Source organism: Anomaloglossus baeobatrachus, chromosome 12, assembly GCF_048569485.1.
Source record: "Anomaloglossus baeobatrachus isolate aAnoBae1 chromosome 12, aAnoBae1.hap1, whole genome shotgun sequence".
NCBI lineage: Eukaryota > Metazoa > Chordata > Amphibia > Anura > Aromobatidae > Anomaloglossus > Anomaloglossus baeobatrachus.
In genome coordinates, this window is record NC_134364.1 from 115,118,312 (window position 1) to 115,145,593 (window position 27,282).

Sequence of the window (27,282 nt, forward strand, 5' to 3'; positions counted from 1 at the left end):
GCTACTAGCTGTTTTTCGCCACTGGTGACATTGTTCACGTATAAAGTCCCGCTTTATATAAATGACTCCATGCGGCTTTAAGTGCATATGTGTGCGAGTGAGTAGAGCTGAAAAATGGTAATCCGAGACTGGAGGGAAAAAAAGGCATCGGCACCGCTTTCTGAGAGGTATTTGTACATCTCCAAGAATTTAGAGCCTACTGTTATAGCCATCCATCACGGGGCTCGGATGCACATTGCCATCTGTGGCGTGGTAAACGTCACCGTAACTACAAGTGCCATTTTCGGAAACCAGATCTGACTATTTAAAGGGGGTTTTTCTCAAAATTAATGCCTTTTTGTATAGGGGATAGTTTACTGATCAATGCCCTGTTGACATGCCGCATGTGCACACCACCACTCCATTCATTCCCTGTGGCTTCTTCCGCAATCTCTCGCCTTGTTGGACCCCCATCAATTCACATTTTTAACATTGGTAATAAGTAGAATTGGTGCGAAGTGATTCACACGTCCCATTCCGTCAGCCATGACATCATCCAGAGTTAAAAGAAAAAGGTTTTGGTACCGTGTTAGGCTTAGTTCACACTTCCGCTAAAATGTATCAGTCGAAATCCGCTGCTATGGTAAACAACGGAATCCGTTTAGCGGATTCCGTTGTGTCCCATAGACTTGCATTAGTGGCGGATTGCGACTGATGACCGCTGCGTCGCGGTCCGTCGTTTTTTGACTGACCACCGGGCGGGGAGCAACGCAGAATGTAACGTTTTTCGGGCCGTCGAAAACAACGCACCGCGCAGGAATCAGTCGCCATCCGTCAGACTTGCAATGTATGTCAATGGTGCTGGATTCCGTCGTAATCCGTCTTACGACGGAAACCAGCGCTGGATTCCGTCATGCTCTACTACTGAGCATGCCCAGCATGTTTGGCACGCCCACTGGGCTGTCCCAAACACAAGCGGATCATGACTGATCCGTCAAAAAACGGATGCACAGCGGATGTAACGGACACAACTGATCCGTTTTTTCACAGGATTCCTGTGAAAGGAATTCTGTGAAAAACACATCAGTTGCATCAGTTGACATCTAAAAAACAACTGATCCGTTGCTGACGGATTGAAAACAACGGAAGTGTGAACTTAGCCTTAGGCTGCTTTCACACATCAGTTTTTTTGCCATCAGGCACGATCTGGCGAATAAACTGATGCGACGGATCCAGCGAAAAAACGGATCAGTTGCATCAGTTCCTTCAATTTTTTCACAGATCCGGTGTGATACTGAGCATGCTCAGTTAAAAAAAAACAGATCCGGCATCCGGATCTGTTTTTTTGCCGCATTACGCCGGATCCGGCGTCCATAGGCTTCCATTATAAAACACGACTTACGGCACCGGATCCGGCGTGATCTGCTTTTTTTGCCGGAGACAAAAAGTTCACTTCAACGTTTCATCCGGCCACTGGAAAAGTAAATTTTGCCGGATCCGTCAAAAACCGGATGAAACGCAAGGCCATCCGGCACAATCCGGCGCTAATTAAAGTCTATGAGGGGAAAAATGGATCCGGCGGCAACAGACGCCGGATCCGTTTTTTCATGTTTCTGCCGAATTGTGCCTGATGGCCAAAAACTGATGTGTGAAAGCAGCCTAAGGGCGGCTTTGCACACTACGGCATCGCAGGTGCGATGTCGGTGGGGTAAAATCGAAAGTGACGCACATCCGGCGTCACTTGCGATGTCGTAGTGTGTAAATCCTAGATGATACGATGAACGAGCGCAAAAGCATCGTTATCGTATCATCGGTGCAGGCTCCGACATTTCCATAATGCCGGTGCCACGACAGGTACGATGTAGTTCCTCGCTCCTGCGGCAGCGCACATCGCTGTGTATGAAGCCGCAGGAGCGAGGAACATCTCCTTACCTACCTCCAGCGGCTAGGCGGAAGGAGGTGGGCAGGATGTTTACATCTTGCTCATCTCCGCCCCTCCGCCGCCATTGGCCGCCTGCCGTGTGACGTCGCTGTGACGCTGCATGACCCGCCCCCTTAGGAAGGAGGCGGGTCGCCGGTCAGAGCAACGGTCGCAGGGCAGATGAGTGCATGTGAAGCTGGCGTAGCGATAATTATCGCTACGCCAGCTATCACAAGATATCGTACCTGCAACAGGGGCTGGGACTATTGCAAGCCGATGCTGCGATGTCGCAACGTGCAAAGCCCGCCTAAGGCTACTTTCACACATGAAGTTTTTTCCATCAGGCACAATCCGGAAAAAAACGGGTAAAACGGATACGGTACCGCATTCGTTTTATCCCCATAGATTTGCATTGTTATTGGATTTTGCCTGATGGCTTTGGGTTGCATCCATTTTTTTCGGATGCGGCAAAATCAATTAAAGCGGCGGCCGTAGGCAAAGTATCTTGTAACGTTTTTTTTGTCCGGCAAAAAAAGCGCATCCGGCTGCTGCGGCGCATTTTTCAATGCATGCCTATGGACGCCGGATGCGGCGTGATGCGGAAAAAACCGCATCCGGCCGCCGCATGCGGTTTCTTCCACTGCGCATGCTCAGTAGCGTGCCGCAACCGGAAAAAAACGGACGGGCCGCATGTAAAAACGTTTCCAAAGGATGCGGTGTTTTCGCTGCATCCGTTGCATAGGTTTCACAGCCGGATTAAGCCGCACTGCTCAAACCGGATGTGTGAAAGTAGCCTTATCCGCAGTTCGCGGGATTGTGCCTGACGGCAAAAACCAGATGTGTGAAAGTAGCCTTAGCCAGTTGAAAAATGATTTATTGCTCTCAGTGAGAGAAACAAAAATATATATATTCTTGTAGTTGTGATACCTTTTAATGGCTAAATAAAATAAAATGGTATTACAAATCAAGCTTTCGAGACTCCTTAGGACTCTTCATCAGGTATGGTATCATACTATGCCTGATGAAGAGGCCTAAGGAGTCTCGAAAGCTTGCTTTGTAACACCATTTTATTTTATTTTAGTTAGCCACTAAAAGGTATCACAACTACAAGAATATATATATTTTTTGTTTCTCTCACTGAGGGCATTCATCCAGAGCATCACCTCTTACCCGCCAGCATCCACGGCTCTTCTTTTGATTAGCCGGCATGACGTGATGTCACCATTGAGGCATGATGCATGTGTGCTGTCACAACAGGCCACCTAATCAAAAGATGAGCTGCGGATACCAGCAGATCTCTGTCCTGACTGATGGAATTGGTTTGCCATACAGTCAGGGCCAGAAATATTTGGACAGTGACACAAGTTTTGTTATTTTAGCTGTTTACAAAAGCATGTTCAGAAATACAATTATATATATAATATGGGCTGAAAGTGCACACTCCCAGCTGCAATATGAGAGTTTTCACATCCAAATCGGAGAAAGGGTTTAGGAATCATAGCTCTGTAATGCATAGCCTCCTCTTTTTCAAGGGACCAAAAGTAATTGGACAAGGGACTCTAAGGGCTGCAATTAACTCTGAAGGCGTCTCCCTCGTTAACCTGTAATCAATGAAGTAGTTAAAAGGTCTGGGGTTGATTACAGGTGTGTGGTTTTGCATTTGGAAGCTGTTGCTGTGACCAGACAACATGCGGTCTAAGGAACTCTCAATTGAGGTGAAGCAGAACATCCTGAGGCTGAAAAAAAAGAAAAAAATCCATCAGAGAGATAGCAGACATGCTTGGAGTAGCAAAATCAACAGTCGGGTACATTCTGAGAAAAAAGGAATTGACTGGTGAGCTTGGGAACTCAAAAAGGCCTGGGCGTCCACGGATGACAACAGTGGTGGATGATCGCCGCATACTTTCTTTGGTGAAGAAGAACCCGTTCACAACATCAACTGAAGTCCAGAACACTCTCAGTGAAGTAGGTGTATCTGTCTCTAAGTCAACAGTAAAGAGAAGACTCCATGAAAGTAAATACAAAGGGTTCACATCTAGATGCAAACCATTCATCAATTCCAAAAATAGACAGGCCAGAGTTAAATTTGCTGAAAAACACCTCATGAAGCCAGCTCAGTTCTGGAAAAGTATTCTATGGACAGATGAGACAAAGATCAACCTGTACCAGAATGATGGGAAGAAAAAAGTTTGGAGAAGAAAGGGAACGGCACATGATCCAAGGCACACCACATCCTCTGTAAAACATGGTGGAGGCAACGTGATGGCATGGGCATGCATGGCTTTCAATGGCACTGGGTCACTTGTGTTTATTGATGACATAACAGCAGACAAGAGTAGCCGGATGAATTCTGAAGTGTACCGGGATATACTTTCAGCCCAGATTCAGCCAAATGCCGCAAAGTTGATCGGACGGCGCTTCATAGTACAGATGGACAATGACCCCAAGCATACAGCCAAAGCTACCCAGGAGTTCATGAGTGCTAAAAAGTGGAACATTCTGCAATGGCCAAGTCAATCACCAGATCTTAACCCAATTGAGCATGCATTTCACTTGCTCAAATCCAGACTTAAGACGGAAAGACCCACAAACAAGCAAGACCTGAAGGCTGCGGCTGTAAAGGCCTGGCAAAGCATTAAGAAGGAGGAAACCCAGCGTTTGGTGATGTCCATGGGTTCCAGACTTAAGGCAGGGATTGCCTCCAAAGGATTCGCAACAAAATATTGAAAATAAAAAAAAAATTTTTGGGTTTGGTTTATTTGTCCAATTACTTTTGACCTCCTAAAATGTGGAGCGTTTGTAAAGAAATGTGTACAATTCCTACAATTTCTATCAGATATTTTTGTTCAAACCTTCAAATTAAACGTTACAATCTGCACTTGAATTCTGTTGTAGAGGTTTCATTTCAAATCCAATGTGGTGGCATGCAGAGCCCAACTCGCGAAAATTGTGTCGCTGTCCAAATATTTCTGGACCTAACTGTATGTCGTGTATATCCGTCAAAGCTGCTTCTCGATTAGTGCTCCATGACGGATATATACGTCATATTGATCACAAGCACAATAAGCTGCTGGAGCCTGGAGCTGGACTCCTGCTGAAAATGGGGGGACCAGTGAGAACCCGAATCCCTGCTGCTGCAATCACTCACAAGTCTGAGGAGTTCGACAGAGGGAGAGTGCTCCTTCTGTCAGCCCATTTGCCACCCATGCAATGGAAACCGAAATCTTACAAATTGGCAGAGGCCTGTTAGTATAAAGACTGCATTTCAATATCTGTGTATGGACTACAATATCAAAACCATCCCTGCTGCTGCGATCACTCACAACTCTGAGGAGCTTGACAGAGGGAGAGTGCTCCCTCTGTCATCCCATCTGCCCCGAACAGAGATCTTACAAACTGGCAGAGGCCTGATGGTATAAGAACTGTATTTCAATATCTGTGTACAGACTACAATATCAAAACCAGCCTTGCTGCTGCCGTCAATCACAACTGTGAGGAATTTGACAGAGGAAGAGTGCTCCCTCTGTCATCCCATTTGCCCCCATGCAACGGAAACAGAGATATTAAAAACTGGCAAAAGTCTAAAGGCCTGTCAGCATAAGAACTGCATTTCAATATCTGTGTACATAGTACAATATCAAAACCATCCTTGCAGCTACTGCAATGAATCACAACTCTGAAGAGTTAGACAGAGGGAGAGTGCTCCCTCTGTCATCCCATCTGCCCCGAACAGAGATCTTACAAACTGGCAGAGGCCTGTCGGTGTAAGGACTGCATTTCAATATCTGTGTACGGACTACAAATATCAAAACCAGCCCTGCGTCTTCTGACCTGAACTCATAAGCCTCATGAGACTGAGTTTGGGTCATGAGACCTGCGGCCGGTCCAGTCCCACTGTTCTGTACTCTTACCATGAAACATGGACAGGTGAATTAAGTCTAACATGGAAATGCTGGAATAATACCCTGCAGTGCTCAAGCAGTGCAGTGTATTATAGGTTAACAATCCAAGGACAAAAATGATATTGCAATTTTTTTTATTCTTCAGTGTACCAAAATAGAATATTTTTCCCCCACTTTTTAATACATTACATAGTATATAAAAGGCAAACAAATTGGTTGTGATTGCAGAAAGAAAAAAATTCAAAATTGCCCAGACTTTTTTGGGTGTCAATAGTGTGTGCGTTACACAGTTTGTCCACCCATATCCTGTCCACCGCCATTAACTTGAGAACGGCGGCAGCTATAGGCATAGAAGTGGTGTCTAGGTATAGTAAAGTAGCCATGCGCTATGCAATGAAACCACCTATAGCGCAACCTGGTGGAAAACAACGGAGTTAGCATTTTTATCTCCAAAACGGAACGAGATAGAGAAAAAGAGTGAATTACAAAGTTGCAGGGCATCATCAATTCAATACGAATCGACACCTTGCATACAGAAATGCTATGATATGAAACCTATGACCCCCCCCCCAAAACATTGAATGCTGGTCACGCATATGGCGCTCATTTAACTTTGGTGCTCAAAGTGGCCTCCGTCAGCTGCAATGCACATCTGGACTCTGCACAGCATACTGTATCTTGCTGCACGTTGTGCAATATGGTAGGTGACACGTTTCCACAAGCATCTGTGATACGTCGTCGTGGGTCCTGCAATGTTGGTGGAGGGGTCGCATACACCTTTTGTTTGATGTGACCTCATAGAAAGAAGTCCAATGGGGTCCGGTCAGGTGAGCGGGGAGGCCACTCCACACAGCAACTATACCCAATGACTTGTAGGAAGGTCTCCATGAGGTATCGCTTCACGTCCGCAGCCTTGTGAGTTTTACGCATTCTAATCATAGTATTTCTGTATGCAAGGTGTCGATTCGTATTGAATTGATGATGTCCTTCAACTTTGTAATTCACTTTTTTCCTCTATCTCGTTCCGTTTTCGAGATAAAAATGCTAACTCCGTTGTTTTCCACCAGGTGGCGCTATAGGTGGTTTCATTGCATAGCACATGGCTACTTTACTATACCTAGACACCACTTCTATGCCTATAGCTGCCGCCGTTCTCACATTAATGGCGGTGGATACACTGTATATTCTGTTTTTATTACGCTTCTTCCCTGTCGTCAGTTCCCGGTGCATCACCTCCATTCACACAGCAGCGACACTCCATTAATGATTCAAGGCTTTGCTGATTTTGTATTTGTAACCTCGCATATATCCATATAAAGCTGAGCTGTATCTATTTATCCATATTGCTATTTCTTGTTTTCTAGCAACTCTAAACTGACTATAATATCACTCCGTCCTAGTTACTTAGCAACACTCACTTCAGTATCGCCGCCAGATAGTGCTTGCGTACCAGAGCTTACCGCTTTTCTATAACCAGCTACTTAAAGGGAATCTGTCACCTGATATAGGATTCTCAATCTCAGGACATTATAAAATACAAACAAAAACCCTGATTCCAGCGATGTGTCACTTACTGGACTTCTTGCTATAGTTTTGATTAAATCCCTGTTTTATTTGCTAATCCTCTCAATAATCAGCTCTGTTGAATCCCACCCACACCATTGATTGGCAACTTTCTGTCTACACTGTACATAGACAGAGCAGCCAGTTATTAGTGGGGGGGGTTAGATAGCCAGCGGTCATGAATACGGAGAAGTAGATAGCAGATAATTTGCTTTGACCAGAATATCTCTTTAAGAGGTTATTCTCAAAATTGTTAAGTTATCCATTGGAGATGTGATAACGTATTAGCTGTGAGTGGGTTCAACTGTTCCAGAACCCAAGAACCAGCCTTTGCAGAACCCTGTCTTGATGGGGCAAAGGTGTGCTTGCTGAACCCCCCAGTCTATTTATTGCCTTTTGAACTCCCAAAGAAAGATAAAGCTCAGACCACTAGTCTTGCTGGTTTTTATTAACCTCATAGAGGATGACTTACTGTTCGATGGGAGTCTGACTGTTGAGATCCCCCGAAACCAGGGCTCTAGAAGACAAGAACCTGCCTCTGCAGAGCCCTGTCTTGATGGAGCAAAAGTTTGGATGCTCAACCTCATAGGGGATATCTTACTGTTCGATGGGACTGTTGAGATCCCCCAAAACTGGGGCTCTAGAACCCAAGAATGAGTCACGTAGGGATCCTCTGAAACCGGTGTTCCACAACCAAAGAATCAGTCTCTGAAAAGCCCTGTCTTGATGGGGCAAAGTGTGGATGCTCAACCTCGAGTCCATGTATTGCCTTTTGAGCTCCCAGAAAAATATAAAACTCAGAATGCCAATCTTGCTGGTTTTTAGTCACCTCATAGAGAATAATTTACTTTTCGATAGGGGTGTGACTGTTGAAATACCCCAAAACCAGGGCTCTAGAACCCAAAAAGAGCCTCTGCAGAGCCTTGTCTTGATGGGGCAAAGGTGCACATGCTCACCCTCCATTCCATTTATTGCCTTTTGAACTCCCAGAGAAAGAGAAAACTCAGAACGCAAAGTCTTGCTGTTTTTTAGTCACTTTATAGGGAACAACTTACTGTTCAATTGGAGTCTGACTGTTGAGATCCCCCGAAACCAGAGCTCTAGAACCCAAAAAGAGCCTCTGCAGAGCTCAGTCTTGAATTGGGCAAAAGTGAGCATGCTCAATCTAAAAATGAAGTGTCTTTTGAACCACTGGAGAAAGATAAAAGCAAAACAAACTTTTTTTTTTTATTTTTTTTAAATCAAGTTTTAATAAGTGGGAAAAGGTTATACTCGCACTATATAATACTAGTTAACCTGCACACATTATACAGATAGGGATGGGAGCTTTATGTTACTGCAGTCACTGATCAGCGTCTGAATTTCCGGTCACTGTGAATTTCCACTTTATTACAGATGGTTTCATTGATGGAATTCGTCTGACTCAACCTGTTTTCTTAATTGAAGAGTGTTCAAAGCTTATAAAAATCTTATCCCCGCCCCTTTTATTGCGCTTTAAGAGAAGAATCAGATAGCTGAGGGCAGGATGATAGAGGAAACCGGATGAGGACCCATCTCCTCTGCTTTTAGAGGGGGTTTATGATGGTCAAAAATGGGTAAAATTGCAGCTACCAGTTATTTAAAAAAATACTCCCTGTCCTCAAGAACGAAGGGATGTTTACTTCCTGTTGCCTAGGTTACTGTCCACTGCAGCAGTCTTATTGGAGGTGGTCGGTGTCCTGGGCAAAGTGCGCGCGCTTAGAAATTATTAGCGCTACAGCTTTTAAACGTTGCTCATAAGCTGTCAGGATGCGGCCAGCTTCAGTGTCCTGTTGGTTTTTCTATGCAGATGAGCTGCCTCTACCTATTTATCTGCGTGTGTGTGTATGTGTAGGTATGTAATATACCGTGTTTTTCCAAAAATAAGACACTGTCTTATATTTTTTTTGCCCCCCAAAAAAGCGCTAGGGCTTATTTTTGGAGGAGGTCTTATTCTTGGAGAAACACGGTTGGGGGTAAGTTTACCCCCCAAAAAAGCAGACCCCCCCCCCCCCCACTTCCCAGGAGACTCATACTCACCAGACCAGGACATCTGCGTGGTTCCCAGGTCCTCCTGTGATCTCCAGTCGGTGCTGCACGCCGTCCTCCCCTGCTGCTAGCTGACACGCTGACACACACAGAAGATCCAAGACACACACAGCAGATCACACAGAGACACACAGCAGATCACACACAGACACACACACAGCAGATCACACAGATATACACAGCAGATCACACACAGACACACAGCAGATGACAGATTTACACAGCAGATCACAGATATACACAGCAGATCACACACAGCCGATTGCAGGCACACACAGCCGATCACAGGCACACACAGCCAATCACAGATACACACAGCCGATCACAGATACACACAGCCGATCACAGGCACACACAGCCGATCACAGGCACACACAGCCGATCACAGATACACACAGCCGATCACAGATACACACAGCCGATCACAGATATACACAGCCGATCACAGATACACACAGCCGATCACAGATACACACAGCCGATCACAGATACACACAGCCGATCACAGATACACACAGCCGATCACAGATATACACAGCCGATCACAGATACACACAGCCGATCACAGATACACACAGCCGATCACAGACACACACAGCCGATCACAGATACACACAGCCGATCACAGATACACACAGCCGATCACAGATACACACAGCCGATCACAGATACACACAGCCGATCACAGATACACACAGCCGATCACAGATACACACAGCCGATCACAGATATACACAGCCGATCACAGATACACACAGCCGATCACAGATATACACAGCCGATCACAGATATACACAGCCGATCACAGATACACACAGCCGATCACAGATATACACAGCCGATCACAGATATACACAGCCGATCACAGATACACACAGCCGATCACAGGCACACACAGCCGATCACAGGCACACACAGCCGATCACAGGCACACACAGCCGATCACAGGCACACACAGCCGATCACAGATACACACACAGCAGATCGCAGATATACACAGCCGATCACACACAGACACACAGCAGATGACAGATTTACACAGCCGATCACAGGCACACACAGCCGATCACAGGCACACATAGCCGATCACAGGCACACACAGCCGATCACAGGCACACACAGCCGATCACAGATACACACACAGCAGATCGCAGATATACACAGCCGATCACACACAGACACACAGCAGATGACAGATTTACACAGCAGATCACAGATATACACAGCAGATCACACACAGACACACAGCAGATGACAGATTTACACAGCAGATCACAGATATACACAGCAGATCACACACAGCCGATCGCAGGCACACACAGCCGATCACAGGCACACACAGCCGATCACAGATACACACAGCCGATCACAGATACACACAGCCGATCACAGGCACACACAGCCGATCACAGATACACACAGCCGATCACAGATACACACAGCCGATCACAGATACACACAGCCGATCACAGATACACACAGCCGATCACAGATACACACAGCCGATCACAGATACACACAGCCGATCACAGATATACACAGCCGATCACAGATACACACAGCCGATCACAGATACACACAGCCGATCACAGGCACACACAGCCGATCACAGGCACACACAGCCGATCACAGATACACACACAGCAGATCGCAGATATACACAGCCGATCACACACAGCCATCACAGATACACACATCCGATCGCAGACACACACAGCCGATCACACAGAGACACACAGCAGATCACACACAGACACACACACACAGCCGATCACAGATACACACAGCCGATCACAGATACACACAGCCGATCACAGATACACACAGCCGATCACAGATACACACAGCCGATCGCAGATACACACAGCCGATCGCAGATACACACAGCCGATCGCAGATACACACAGCCGATCGCAGGCACACACAGCCGATCACAGATACACACAGCCGATCACAGATACACACAGCAGATCACAGATACACACAGCAGATCGCAGGCACACACAGCCGATCACAGATACACACAGCCGATCACAGATACACACAGCCGATCACACACAGCCATCACAGATACACACATCCGATCGCAGACACACACAGCCGATCACAGATACACAAAGCAGATCGCAGGCACGCACAGCCTTCACAGATACACACATCCGATCGCAGGCACACACAGCCGATCACAGATACACACAGCCGATCACAGATACACACACACACACACACATCCGAACGCAGACACACACAGCCGATTGCAGAAAAACACAGCCGATCGCAGACACACACACACACACACAGCCGATTGCAGACACACACACACACACAGCCGATTGCAGACACACACACAGCCGATCACAGACACACACAGCCGATCGCAGGCACGCACAGCCATCACAGATACACACATCCGAACGCAGAAAAACACAGCCGATCACACACACACAGCCGATTGCAGAAAAACACAGCCGATCACACACACACAGCCGATTGCAGACACACACACACACACACACACAGCCGATTGCAGACACACACACACACAGCCGATTGCAGACACACACACACAGCCGATTGCAGACACACACACACAGCCGATTGCAGACACACACACACACAGCCGATTGCAGACACACACACACATCACATCACATCACATCCAGCACTTACGGCAGCAGAGAATGAAGCAAGTCACGTGTCCGGCCGCAGGTCCTGTTCGTCGCGCTGCACCGCACTGCCTCTCAGGATTCTCCCGGCGAGAAGAGATCGGTGTCACTGGATGAGGTGAGTGTGTAAGCGATCCGATGTGTGTGCGATCCGATGTTTGTGTGTGTGTGATTTGTTGTTTGCGTGTGAGCCGATGTTTGTGTGTGCGATCTGATTATGTGTGCGATCTGTGTGTGCGATCCGATGTTTGTGTGTGCGATCCGATGTTTGTGTGTGAGATCTGATTGTGTGTGTGTGTGTGTGTGTGTGTGTGTGCGGGTGTGTGATCACTGCAGGTCCTCTGCTCGGCGTCCGGTGAGTGTGATTGCCGGGTGCCGCTGTGTATAATGAAGTGTCCTGCAGTATCTGTATCTTTTTTAGCTGCACGGACACTTCATTATTAATCTGGGACTAGGGTTTATTTTCGGGGGAGGGCTTATATTTAAGCCTTTCTCCGAAAATGCTGAAAATCCCTGCTAGGGCTTATTTTTGGGGGAGGTCTTATTTTTGGAAAAAACACGGTGTGTATATATATATATATATATAATGTGTGTGTATGTGTATGTATATTGTGAGGTAGCAGCGTTGCTTGGGCAAAAACGTGAGGCAGCAGCGTGTTCACACCAACAGTCTATTTATTGTTGCAGCATAAACAGATCCAATTTCCCACTGTCAAAGTCTCTTCCGGATCACAGCCGGTGCATATAGACAAATTCTTTGCATCAAAAAGTCTTGTTACCTTAAGACCCCGTTAGCCGCAGGGATCTGTGTAAGGTTCTCCTAGGCTCACACTCTTGGCCTGTGTTCACTCCACACAGAGCCAGCCCAGCTCACACAGCATGTGTTAGCTTCACCAAGCCTGGCTCTCAACTGAGACACACCCTGCTGTGCTCTGCATGATTTAAACGAAAATGCCGGACATGAGGATTGCTACAAAACCTGGACTGGGAGGAGGGATCTGTCTCCCTGTTACCCTTTATGCTATACTCCCAGTAATAGCTATAGCAAACTCAGAGTGTTTCCAGACACATTCTGGGGGACACATAGCGGTCTTCAAATATTACCCCTGTCACTGCCTCACAATATATATATTGCAATTCTGTCAGAGAATACTCAAAACAAGAGTTTCTTCTTGATTCTTGATTGCAATCACAAATTCTTTGGTATTATTATCTTCATTTATTTTGTTTGCAATGAAAAAACACAAAAGAGAATGAAACAAAAATTAAATCATTGATCATTTCACACAAAACTCCAAGAATGGGCCAGACAAAAGTATTGGCACCCTTAGCCTAATACTTGGTTGCACAACCTTTAGCCACAATAACTGCGCACAACCGCTTCCGGTAACCATCAATGAGTTTCTTACAATGCTCTCCTGGAATTTTACACCATTCATCTTTGGTAAACTGCTCCAGGTCCCTGAGATTTGGAGGGGGCCTTCTCCAAACTGCCATTGTGAGATCTCTCCACAGGTGCTCTATGGGGTTCAGGTCTGGACTCATTGCTGGCCACTTTAGTAGTCGCCAGTGCTTTCTCTCAAACCATTTGCTACTGCTTTTTGAAGTGTGTTTTGGGTCATTGTCCTGCTGGAAGACCCATGACCTCTGAGGGAGACCCAGCTTTCTCACACTGGGCCCTACATTATGCTGCAAAATTTGTTGGTTGTCTTCAGACTTCATAATGCCATGCACACGGTCAAGCAGTCCAGTGCCAGAGGCAGCAAAGCAACCCCAAAACATCAGGGAACCTCCGCCATGTTTGAATGTAGGGACCATGTTCTTTTCTTTGAATGCCTTTTTTTTTTTTCCTGTAAACTCTATGTTGATTGCTTTTCCCAAAAAGCTCTACTTTTGTCTCATCTGACCAGAGAACATTCTTCCAAAACGTTATAGGCTTTCTCAGGTAAGTTTTGGCAAACTCCAGCCTGGCATTTTTATGTCTCGGGGTAAGAAGTGGGGTCTTCCTGGGTATCCTACCATACAGTCCCTTTTCATTCAGACGGATAGTACGGGTGACACTGTTGTACCCTCGGACTGCAGGGCAGCTTGGACTTGTTTGGATGTTAGTCGAGGTTCTTTATCCACCATCCGCACAATCTTGTGTTGAAATCTCTCGTCAATTTTTCTTTTCCTCCCACATCTAGGGAGGTTAGCCACAGTGCCATGGGCTTTACACTTCTTGATGACACTGCGCACCGTAGACACAGGAACTTTCAGGTCTTTGGAGATGGACTTGTAGCCTTGAGATTGCTCATGCTTCCTCACAATTTGGATTCTCAAGTCCTGTGTATATATATATATATACAGTTAGGTCCAGAAATATTTGGACAGTGACACAAGTTTTGTTATTTTAGTTGTTTACAAAAACATGTTCAGAAATACAATTATATATATAATATGGGCTGAAAGTGCACACTCCCAGCTGCAATATGAGAGTTTTCACATCCAATTCGGAGAAAGGGTTTAGGAATCATAGCTCTGTAATGCATAGCCTCCTCTTTTTCAAGGGACCAAAAGTAATTGGACAAGGGACTCTAAGGGCTGCAATTAACTCTGAAGGCGTCTCCCTCGTTAACCTGTAATCAATAAAGTAGTTAAAAGGTCTGGGGTTGATTACAGGTGTGTGGTTTTGCATTTGGAAGCTGTTGCTGTGACCAGACAACATGCGGTCTAAGGAGCTCTCAATTGAGGTGAAGCAGAACATCCTGAGGCTGAAAAAAAAGAAAAAATCCATCAGAGAGATAGCAGACATGCTTGGAGTAGCAAAATCAACAGTCGGGTACATTCTGAGAAAAAAGGAATTGACTGGTGAGCTTGGGAACTCAAAAAGGCCTGGGCGTCCACGGATGACAACAATGGTGGATGATCGCCGCATACTTTCTTTGGTGAAGAAGAACCCGTTCACAACATCAACTGAAGTCCAGAACACTCTCAGTGAAGTAGGTGTATCTGTCTCTAAGTCAACAGTAAAGAGAAGACTCCATGAAAGTAAATACAAAGGGTTCACATCTAGATGCAAACCATTCATCAATTCCAAAAATAGACAGGCCAGAGTTAAATTTGCTGAAAAACACCTCATGAAGCCAGCTCAGTTCTGGAAAAGTATTCTATGGACAGATGAGACAAAGATCAACCTGTACCAGAATGATGGGAAGAAAAAAGTTTGGAGAAGAAAAGGAACGGCACATGATCCAAGGCACACCACATCCTCTGTAAAACATGGTGGAGGCAACGTGATGGCATGGGCATGCATGGCTTTCAATGGCACTGGGTCACTTGTGTTTATTGATGACATAACAGCAGACAAGAGTAGCCGGATGAATTCTGAAGTGTACCGGGATATACTTTCAGCCCAGATTCAGCCAAATGCCGCAAAGTTGATCGGACGGCACTTCATAGTACAGATGGACAATGACCCCAAGCATACAGCCAAAGCTACCTAGGAGTTCATGAGTGCAAAAAAGTGGAACATTCTGCAATGGCCAAGTCAATCACCAGATCTTAACCCAATTGAGCATGCATTTCACTTGCTCAAATCCAGACTTAAGACGGAAAGACCCACAAACAAGCAAGACCTGAAGGCTGCGGCTGTAAAGGCCTGGCAAAGCATTAAGAAGGAGGAAACCCAGCGTTTGGTGATGTCCATGGGTTCCAGACTTAAGGCAGTGATTGCCTCCAAAGGATTCGCAACAAAATATTGAAAATAAAAATATTTTGTTTGGGTTTGGTTTATTTGTCCAATTACTTTTGACCTCCTAAAATGTGGAGTGTTTGTAAAGAAATGTGACAATTCCTACAATTTCTATCAGATATTTTTGTTCAAACCTTCAAATTAAACGTTACAATCTGCACTTGAATTCTGTTGTAGAGGTTTCATTTCAAATCCAATGTGGTGGCATGCAGAGCCCAACTCGCGAAAATTGTGTCACTGTCCAAATATTTCTGGACCTAACTGTATATATATATATATATATATATATATATATATATATATATATATATATATATATATATATATATATATATAAAATAAATGTGTGTATGTATGTGTGCGTGTGTGTGTGTGTATGTATGTGTGCGTGTGTGTGTGTATGTATGTATGTGTATATATATATGTGTGTGTAATATATATATAATATATACACACACACTTTTTTTTATATCCTCCTATTCTGTCTCCCAGTGCCCAGATCCTGAAGTATCAACCCAGAAGCCTAAAGAGAGTTCTACACCCTCCAAGCAAGATGTGGATGTCCGGTTCCTCCAGTGGATGAATGGCAAGCTGCGGTTTCACTGGCGGGCGTTGTATGCGGCACATCTAGAAGAATGCGCTCTTTTATATCAGGTACAAACATTGCTTGTTGAGCATTTTTAACCCCATAGCGACGGCCTAACGTCTCAAGACGTCGGAAAAACAGGGTACTTATTCTGTTCCGACGTCTTGAGACGTCAGGCCGGAAAAACCCTGTAGCGCCCCCCAGTGACGAAAAATCTCGGGGGTTTCAGCTACCGGGGGTAGCTGAGACCCCCCAGATTATGAATCGGGGTGTTTTTTATGCACCCCGTTAATGCGATCGCCGGTATACACCGTATACCGGCGACAACATAAAAAAAAAAAAATGGCTGGTAAAATCTATTTATTTCTCATCTGACGTGATCAAACATGTCAGATGAGAAATAAATGTGAGCCCTTAGTGCCCCCAAAGCCCCCGGTACCGGAGAAATCCATCCAACCCCCCCCCCACCCTCCGGAAAATCCAAGATGGCGCCGACGCGCGCTGAAAACTCCCGCCGCCGCCGCCTCTGCATTCATTTCCCTCCGATCTGAAATGATCAAACATTTCAGATCGGAGGGAAATGTCCCCCTCCTGACCTCTCCTCCGGTACACCGGAGCTCTTTGGTCCCTGGAGCCCCCTCCAGTTCTTCAGAGCCCCCCTCCGGAGCGTGCAAGATGGCGCCGACGCGCGCTGAAAACTGCCGCCGCCGGCTCTGCAGTCATTTCCCTCCGATCTGAAATGATCAAACATTTCAGATCGGAGGGAAATGTCCTCCCCCTGACCCCTCCTCCGGTCCACCGGAGCCCTCTGGTCACCGGAGCCCCCTCCGGGTCTCCAGAGCCACCCCCCCTCCCCCGCATTCATTCTGCTCTTTCTGCCGCATGTGACACGTCACATGCGGCAGAAAGGTGTCCCCAAGTCCCCCCAGGTCCCACTAGGTCACCCCCCATCACCCCCCCCCAGCCCCCGAGCCCCCGGTCATACGTTACCTGTCTGGTGATCCGTCCCGCGATCACGCCGCCTCCTTCTTGAATGCTGACGGCGCATGCGCAGACAGCGGCTGTCAGCTGGATTCCTCCCCCGGTCCACAGTGGAGCAGCCTGTGCATCAGCGACGTCAGTCTTGCAGGGACGCTGACGTCGCTGATGCACAGGCTGCTCCACTGTGGACCGGGGGAGAGTGAGTGCAGTAATCAGCAGTCTCTCCATGTGAGGAGTGTGGTCCTCACATGGAGAGACTGCTGTTCCAGAAAATGGGGGGTACGTTCTGTGAGCGTGCCCCTCATATTCTGGAATGAGGTTACTGCAGGTCACTCTGCCCTAAGTTGGACCGGGGCAGTGTGAGTGCAGTATTCTCAGATTACTGCACCCACACTGCTCATGGAGAGCTTGATCTTCCAGAAAATGGGGGATACATTCCCTGAACGTGCCCCCCATATTCTAGAAGATCCAGAGTCGGCGTGGGACCTCACGGATTACAGCGGATTACAGCGACCGTAATTTATTTATTTTCAATAAATTGGGGAAAGAGGAATGTTTCGGGGAGTTTTTTTTTTCAAATAAATTTTTTTTTGTCTTTTTTTTTTTTGTCTATTACTTGACTGGGTTAGTGATGTCGGGTATCTGTTTAGATGCCGTGACATCACTAACCCCAGGGCTTGATGCCAGGTGACATTACAGCTGGTATCAACCCCATATATTACCCCGTCTGCCACCGCACCAGGGCGCGGGATGAGCTGGGGCGAAGCGCCAGGATTGGCGCATCTAATGGATGCGCCACTTCTGGGGCGGCTGCGGCCTGCTATTTTTAGGCTGGGAAGAGTCCAATAACCATGGCTCTTCCCACCCTGAGAATACCAGACCCCAGCTGTCCGCTTCACCTTGGCTGGTGATCTAATTTGGGGGGGACCCCACGTTTTTTTTTTTTTTTAAAAAAACGCCTGGGGAGCCCTCCAAATTGATCACCAGACAAGGTGAAGCTGTCAGCTGTGGTTTGCAGGCTACAGCTGTCTGCTTTACCCTAGCTGGCTATCAAAAATGGGGGGGACCCCACGTCGTTTATTTTAATTATTATTTTTTTGGGGGGCTAAATACAAGGCTAGGCACCCTTTAGTGCCACATGAAAGGCACTAAAGGGCGCCAGCTTAGAATATGCAGGGGGTGGGACGTTATATATGTTTGACATCTATCCATTCATCCATTGTAGCACTTTAGGCTGTGCGCCCACAATCGGGATTTGCAGCGTTTTGGGCGCAGAGTGTTTTCTCTGCGTCCATAACGCTGCATTGTGCAGTAGAAGCACAGTGGAAGGATTTTTAGAAATCCCATGCCCAATGTGCTTGCCCAATGTGCTTCTTTTCTCCGCCACATAAACTGACCTGTGGCGCAGCTTCCCGAGCCTCAGCATGTCAATTTATGCTGCGGAGATGAGTGTTCTCTGCAGGTAGCATAGAGCTCCACAGCGGCCTGAACCCAAATCGTGGGCATGGGCAGCTGCGTTCTCCCGTGGACAACACTCACATCTCTGCAGGAGGCTGACACTGTGTACTAGACGCCGTGTCGCTGGCTCATGGCCACATAGCCTAAAAGTGAGACATTGGTTGCTACAGCAACATTTTTGTGAAGTACCTGTGGATTCAAAATGCTTATTATACTCCTGAATAAAATCCAGTTTCCAAAATGGGGTCACTTGTGGGGGTTTCTAATGTATAGGTACCCAAGGGGCCCTGCAAATGTGACATGGTGCCCGCAATTTATTTCAACTTTTCCAGAATTCAAATGGTGCTGCTTCCATTCCAAGCCCTCCCATTTATCCAAACAGGTTTTTGGCCACATGTGGGGTATCCCTGTGCTCATAAGACATTGGATAACAACCTGTTGGGTCCACGGTTTGTTGTTGTCTCTTGAAAAAGTGAGAAATTTGATGCTGAAGCAACATTTTTGTGAAAAAAATGAAAATTTTCAATATGGCAACCTAAGCTTATCAAATTCTGTGAAGTATTCGTGGATTCATACTGCTCACTATACACCTAGATAAAAGCCTTGAGGTGTCTTGTTTCCAGAATGGAGTCACTTGTGGGGGACCTCCACTGTTTAGGCACCTCAGGGGCTCTCCAAATGCAACCTGGCGTCCGCTATTGATTCCAGCCAATTTTGCAGTCAAATGGCACTCCTTCCCTTCCGAGCCCTGCCATGCGCCAAAACAGTTGATTTCCACCACATATAAGGTATCGCCAAACTCAGGAGAAATTGCACAATAAATGTTATGCTGAATTTTTTCCTTTTACTCTTGTAAAAAAAAAAGCTACCTGGTTGAAATAACAATTTTGTGGTAAAATTTATTTTTTTTTTTTTCATGGCTCAACGTTATAAAATTCTGTGAAGCACCTGGGGGTTCAGGGTACTCACCAAACATCTAGATAAATTCCTTGAGGGGCCTAGTTTCCAAAATGGGGTCACTTGTGCGGGGTTTCTGCTGTTTAGGTACCTTAGGGGTCCTCCAAATGTGACATGGTGCCCGCAATCTTTTTCAGCCAAATTTCCTTTCCAAAATTCAAATATTGCTCCTTTCGTTCCAAGCCCTCCCATTTGTCCAAACAAAGGTTTCAGACCACATGTGAGGTATCACCGCGCTCATAAAAAAGTGGTTAACAAACCTTGAGGTCAAATTTTTGGAATTACCTCTTGAAAAAGTGAGAAAATTGATGCTAAAGCAACATTTTTGAGAAAATTATTAAAATTTTCAATATGACAACGTAACGTTAACAAAATCTGTGAAGTACCTGTGGATCTAAAATGCTCACTATACCCCTAGATAGAAGCCTTGAGGGGTCTAGTTTCCAAAATGGTGTCACTTGTGAGGGATTTCTTCTGTTTAGGTACCTTCGCGGACATGTAAATGCAACATGGTGCCCGCAATCTATTTCAGCCAAATTTGCTTTCCAAAATTCAAATATTGCTCCTTCTGTTCCGAGCCCTCCCATTTGTCCAATCAGAGGTTTCTGACCACATGTGGGGTATCGGCGCGCTCATAAGAAAGTGGGGAACAAGTTTTGGGGTCCATTTTGTTGTGTTAGTTCTTCTAAAAGTGAATAAATTTGGGTTAGAGCAACATTTTTAGGTAAAATTTAATTTTTGCTTTTTTTCATTCCACGTTGCTTTTGTTCATGTGAAGCACCTGAAGGGTTAATAAACTTCTTGAATGTGGTTTTGAGTACTTTGGGGGGTGCAGTTTTTATAATGGTGTCACTTTTGGGTATTTTCTGTCATCTAGGCCTATTGAAGTCACTTCAAATGTGATGTGGTCCCTAAAAAACTGGTTTTGTAAATTTTGATGTAAAAATGAGAAATCGCTGATAAACTTTGAACCCCTCTAACTTCCTAACAAAAAAAAATTTTGTTTCCAAAATTGTGCTGATGTAAAGTAGACAAGTGGGAAATGTTATTTATTAACTATTTTGTGTCACAGAAATCTCTGGTTTAACGGTATAAAAATTCAAAAGTTGAAAATTGCAAAATTTTCAAAATTTTTGCCAATATTCAATTTTTTTCTTCAATAAACGCAAAAAATATTGTCCTAAATTTGGTACTAACATGAAGTCCAATATGTGACGAAAAAACAATCTCAGAATCACCGGGATCCGTTGAAGCGTTCCAGAGTTATAACCTCATGAAGTGACACTGGTCAGAATTGCAAAATTTGGTCTGGTCATTAAGGTGAAAATTAGCTCCGTCACTAAGGGGTTAAGGTGCTTCTTCTTGAAGACCATGTCCTCCTTTTTGTTATTTCCCCCGAAAGATGAAAAAGCTTTTCAAGTAGTATTGATTCAAAAGGATCTACCGTTTTGTGTCTGCAGCTCTTATGCAGACTTATCTGCCTCCACGGTTACAAGCTGCAAACTAGGCAGCAGTAGTATACGTGTGTATTCACAGATTGTAGATTTTTGATGATGACATGGAGTAGGTTCTGTGCTTAAATGGGTTTTTCTTTTTCTGAAAACGATTCTCTGTAAGCTTAAGTAGGGACAGAGACCCTGATTCTAGCACTGGGTCACTTACTAGGCTTGTTACTGTAGTTTTGATAACCATCACTGCAGCTCCTCTAGTCCTTTCAGTGATGAGTTCTGTATAACCCCATCCCTGCCATTGATTGAGAGCTTTCTGCTTATGTTGTGTGTGCCGCCAGGGCTATGGGGTACTCTGTCCCGGGCAGTGTACTACTGGGATGTGTCACTGGGTGGCCGGTGCCCGGTTCCATGACCCTGAAGGTCACTTTGAAAGGGGTTTATATAGAAGGGAATGTTCAATAAAGCTTATGTCATGGCGGCACTTGCGGGTTGAGGTTATGGTGATGGAACAGCCGCTGCACAGTCTCTCCGCTGGGGCTGGTGTTGACAACAGCTTGGATGTTGGGCCCTCTGCAAGTAGGGCCGGGCCCCAGGGGGGTAGGTGATGGAGTTAGACGTGGAAAGAAGGTAGGCCACACAAGGGGTTGCTGTGTAACTGGTTCTCTTTACTGACAGTAGACGGTAACTGGTCCCCGGAGGAAGGCTGGTATTCACCTCTGGTTCCCTTAGTCCCAGTGCCGGTTGGTGACCTGGTGGCTTCTTTCCCCTGCACCTTTCTCGAGTTGGTGGGTCCCCATGGCTTTGAGCGTCTGGGGGTCCCCTCCTCTTTGTCTCTCAGTCTCTGGTCCGTACGGCGGCAGTGTGAACCCTGTAGGGTCAGTGTTCTGTTCCGGTCCCTGGTTCTCCTGTTACTGCTGATACCCCCGAACTTCTAAGGTCAGTGAGGTCCTGGATGGTCCCCTCACTGTGCAGAATTTATCAGGTCTGCCTGGAGCGTTTGCCTGACCCAGGGCTCTGTACCCCATCAGTGCTATGGTTCCGGGAGTACTTCGCCGTACTCCAGAGGCAACCACACGCCTGGGCCCTCAGGTCACCGTCACACTCCCGTGTCAGAGCAGTCGCGTCCATCTCCTCTCTCCAGCTCTACTCCCTCTCTGACTGACTGCCCCTCCCACCTGGTTGTCGTCTAGTGGACTGGATCGGCTCCACCTCGGGGTGGCCATCCATTGGGTCCAATTCTAGTCTGTCACCAGTCTTTGGGGATGGGGGAAAACTGGGATTATAATGTGTTTTGCTGTTACCGGAACTGGTCTTCCAGATCCCTGGAGGTAGGCCTTGCATCTTTGGTGGGATACAGTTCCTTGTAGTGCCCTGAGGGGTTCAGGGGAGCTACACTGTGCATAGGCAGAAAGTATCCAGTAGTTGTAGTGGGCAGGGATAGCCAAAGCTCATGAATATGGGGACTACTGTAGCAGGAGCTTATCACTGAGAAGACTAGCAGAGCTGCAGCAGAAAAAAAAAATACATTTGTCAAAACTACAGCTAGTATTCAATGTGAGATAGCGATCCCTTGTTGATCGGCGGCGGTGTGACAGTTGGGGGCTGCTATTTTAGGATGGAGCAGCGGTGCTCATCCCTGTGAGCGCTGTGCTCCGCTTTTTGCGGCAGCCCCTCAGACAATGAATGGAGAGTCGGTCAGGCGATCACTGGACAATCCCTTTAACAATAAGAGTACCTTACTCTTCTCAGAGTTTTTAAAAAATGTTTTGACCGGTGACTAATCCCTTAAATAAGGGAATTGAGTGAAGCCTCAGGGCCGCGGTGTGCTGCCGAGATCCACTGCCCCTTGGTTTTAGTGATTAGCACGCGCAGACCTGCACCGATCAAAGGCGGAAATTGTATAAAATCGATTACGCGGTGAAATCCTGCGCAGCTCCCGGGGAGTCTCTGCTGCGGCTGCTGGAGGAGCTTTGCTAATAGTAATTTTATTAGGGAATCACTAGTGCCGTCGCCCCCTAATGCGCTCATTAATGCAGCTCCAGCGACGGCGATCTTAGCCTATATTGGTGGCAGACAATCAGCCGCATACAGCTGCTCATGCTTAGGAGCGGAGAAGTGCTTTGAAGTGGCATACAAGCCGCGGGAGCACTGGAGCAGCTATAAACTCTGGCTCGCGGCATCTGGGGAGAGTCAAAACCCGCGTGGAAAGGCTTTTTCTTTGTGTATGCAGGGCTCCGAATTATGCTGGCTTTCTCCATCCTGCGGAGCACTTTAATCAATTTTGACTAGTCATTGTTCAGATGAATATAAAGTACAGACGTTCCTGCACATGCCAAATCGGCTACGACACTTGTAAAACAGTTTCATAACCCCTGACCGTCATGGCCGCAAAATATGCTGCGTCTACCGAATACTGTGCCAGGTATAGATCAGTAATCAGAGCTTTGGTAATGAAGCCTTAACATGCATCCCGTAGTGCCCATAGGAATATATTTAGTGCAGATTTATTTTACAACTTTTTTTCACTTTCTGCTTTAGATCCATTCATATACACAGGGTTGCCACATTGACAAAAACGCTGGCCACTTGTCTCTCATGGAAGCAGAGCTTATTCGACATCCCCAAAGCTGTGATAAGGTAAGATAACATCAGGTTAATACACTTGTCCTGACAATGTACATTACTGGGAATATGACAAGCAGGTTTTTTTGCATAGCAGCTTGCTGTAGTTTCAATGCAATCAGTGTTTTATCAGCAGGAGATTATCACTGCACAAAAAGGTGTCACATGCAAGGCAGTCTAGCTAATCTGTGTAACCCCGCCTCCCTCACCACTGATTGGCAGTTTGTTTACAGTCTACACAAGAAGCTGCCAATCAGTGATGTGGGCGGAGTTATACGGGCGGCACGGTGGCTCAGTGGTTAGCACTGCAGTCTTGTGGTGGCTCAGTGGTTAGCACTGCAGTCTTGTGGTGGCTCAGTGGTTAGCAGTGAAGTCTTGCAGTGGCTCAGTGGTTAGCACTGCAGTCTTGCAGCGCTGGGGTCCTGGGTTCGAATCCCACCAAGGACACCATCTGCAAGGAGTTTGTATGTTCTCCCCGTGTTTGCGTGGGTTTCCTCTGGGTTCTCCGGTTTGCTCCCACACTCCAAAGACATACAGATAGGGAATTTAGATTGTGAGCCCCAATGGGGACAGTGTTCATGATCTATGTAAAGCGCTGCGGAATATGTTAGCGCTATATAAAAATAAATTCTGACCACTGCTTTAGCTACAGCAGAGAAAACAGGGATTCTATCAAAACTGCACCAAGCAGCCCAGTAAGTGATACATTGCTGGAATCAGGCTCTCAGCTCCTACATCATGCTGCTCTCAGATTTTAAATAAGAAAACTGCTGACAGATTCTCTTTAACCCCTTCATGATATATGATGTATCGTTATGTCATATGTCGGGTCCCTGCCTTTGATGCGTGTCATGTCCCACGACTCTGGAATCATTCACTGTTTTGCATTACTGTGTGTTGTATTTCTTTTCCTATGCGGAAGCTTTACTTTTCCTTGTATTTGTCCCTGCTCACTCCCTGTAGCCCTGTGATGTCAGGTTTTCCCCCTCCACTCTTCTTCATTTTGTGTATGTTCCTCCATCCTTATGTTACATGCTAGTGCTCTCTGGAGAGGAGTATTCCTTTTTTTACCTGCTACTTTCATCATTCAATACAAGAATTTCACTTAAAGCATCATCTATTCCTGGAGTCTTCTTACATGAGATTGTGGCTGAGTTTAGCTGTCTGAGGAGCCGGTATGAATGTAGTACAGGTCATACGAAGGGTCCAGAAAGAGCGGTCTCGTCAGGTGTGGCGCCCCTGACCTGCTCAGGCACCACAGAGTACTGCACCCATGCGGGGACAGTGCTTCCAGGTAAATCCTGAAGGCTGGAATAGGGTGTGTACGCACAGACACATAGCAGCCAGGTCTCCCACACTCTAGAGGGGACCCTTGGGCAGACCCAAGAGGGGGGCGTTCCTCCACATCTCAGCTAAGGGTGTTGGGGAGGGGCTGGAAGCTAGGTTGCAGAGGCTGTAAGAAAAGCGGAGGAGCGAGCCAGTCTGAGAGCAGAGTGTACAGAAGTTGCTGAAAGAAGCAGACGTACAGCCACGCTAGTCAGACCCTGCACGTGTGGTAGCTGTTAGCGGGGGAGAACGGTCACCTGGGCCCAGCATGAGGATACCCTTCATTACGCATACCAAAGAGGACCTGAGTGGCAGCATATCAGAATAGCACGCTTATCAGTGGAGAGACCCTTGACATGGGCAACCTGTGTGAAATAATGTGAGGAAGGTCACATATGACCGAAACGTTATATTGAATATTGATTGTCATACAGAATACTACGCCTGTCAAAAAATAATAAAAAAATAATAATAAAAATGTTTCTTTCTGCAAATTCTACAAGTTTCAGTGCCGTATCTTACTTAAACGATTCCGATGTTAATAGCCTGACATTCCTGTTGCCAGCGGTAATCAAGTGGAGCCCCTGTGGCATCCCCAAAGGTGGAGTGAAGTCCCTGAGGCGACCGCTGCAGGTGGGCGACACACAGGCACTACTACAGTCAACATACCCGTGAGTCAGAATAATGCAGGCTCGCACGCCAAGCATATATCTTTCCTGATACATGATGGCTGATTTAATCAGCCATCATGTACCTCTAACAGCCGTCGGTGGAGCAGAGCTCCGCCCACAATTGTTAACATGTTAAATGCTGCTGTCAATCTCTGACAGCGGCATTTAGCACCTGTCAGCAGGGGGCGCATCATTCAGTGTCCATCAGCGCACCTGTGACATGATCGTGCAGTGCTGATGGGTTGCCATGACAGCCGTGGGTCTGCTGAAGACCCCCGTGCTTGTCATGACGAGTCTCCTGTGAAAGCCAGTGTTTAGCTGGCATTCATAGGAGACCATGACTTTCACTATACATAGCAATGCTGATGCACTGTTGTGTATATCACAGATGATCACAGCTTCAAGTCCCCTAAAGAGACCATTAAATACTATAAATAGTAAAAAATAAATTGTTTTTAAAAGGTATAAAAAAGTATAAACGTTCATATCACTAATGTATGTAAAGTGCTATGGAATTAATAGCGACATATAAATGAATAAATATTATTATTATTATTATATCACCCCCCTTTTGCGCCATTAAATATAAAGCAATTAAATAAGCAATACCAAATATGTGTATTTTTTATTTGTAAAAGTCCGATCGAGTGGTGTAATGAGAAAAAAGAAATCGAAATTCCAGAATTACGTGTTTTTTTGGGGCCACCATAGCATTGCAATAAAATGTAATTAGAGGCAATCCAAACATGATATCTATCCCAAAAGATATCAATAAAAACCTAAACTCAGGGCACAAAACACAAGCCCTAATACAGCCCCAGATCCTGAAAATGGAGAGCGTCACAGGTCATGGAAAATGACAACACAAGCACATTTTTCTTTGTTTTACAAATTTCAAATTTATTATTTTATTTTTTTTGTCACCATTTTAAACAATAAAAAAAAAAAATATGCACGTTTGGTATCTGCGAACTCACACTGACCCGGAGAATCATATTGTGAATATGGCAAATAAAGAATAAATAATAATTGGGAAATTGCACTTATTTTGCAATTTCATCGCACTCGGAATTTGTGTCCTGTTTTTCAAGTGCATCACACGATCCCATGAATGAGAAAACAGGCCGGTCATAAAGGGGTTAATGGCTAATGCATCAAATGATTATGTAAGAGAGGAGATGTAATGGATTTCTAAGTGCAGCCAGGAGCAAAAAAAAAAAGGAGGAGGATATGTAACCAAACCGGCATTGCCTCTTTCTAAAAATCTAATGGGACAGTAATAAAAGACCGTGTGTCCTAATGTATGCCCCGGGACCCGGCCGGTGCAGTGTCTGAGGACAATCCGTCTACTCTCCATTATTATACTCTTCTCGACCGGGGAGATTTTTTTCATTTTTTT

The 27,282-nt window shown here is 45.9% G+C and overlaps 1 protein-coding gene across 3 annotated transcripts in view; it reads left to right on the top strand.

Annotated features, from left to right (window-relative positions):
• The window catches only part of TEDC1 (tubulin epsilon and delta complex 1), a 69,661-nt gene that overhangs the window by 22,644 nt on the left and 19,735 nt on the right, over nucleotides 1–27,282 (top strand). For all 3 annotated transcript variants that reach the window (XM_075330968.1, XM_075330970.1, XM_075330969.1), the window contains exons 4-5: nucleotides 16,324–16,485; nucleotides 23,803–23,901. In XM_075330968.1, the coding sequence (XP_075187083.1) occupies nucleotides 16,324–16,485; nucleotides 23,803–23,901 (261 nt within the window). The remainder of the gene's footprint in view (nucleotides 1–16,323; nucleotides 16,486–23,802; nucleotides 23,902–27,282) is intronic.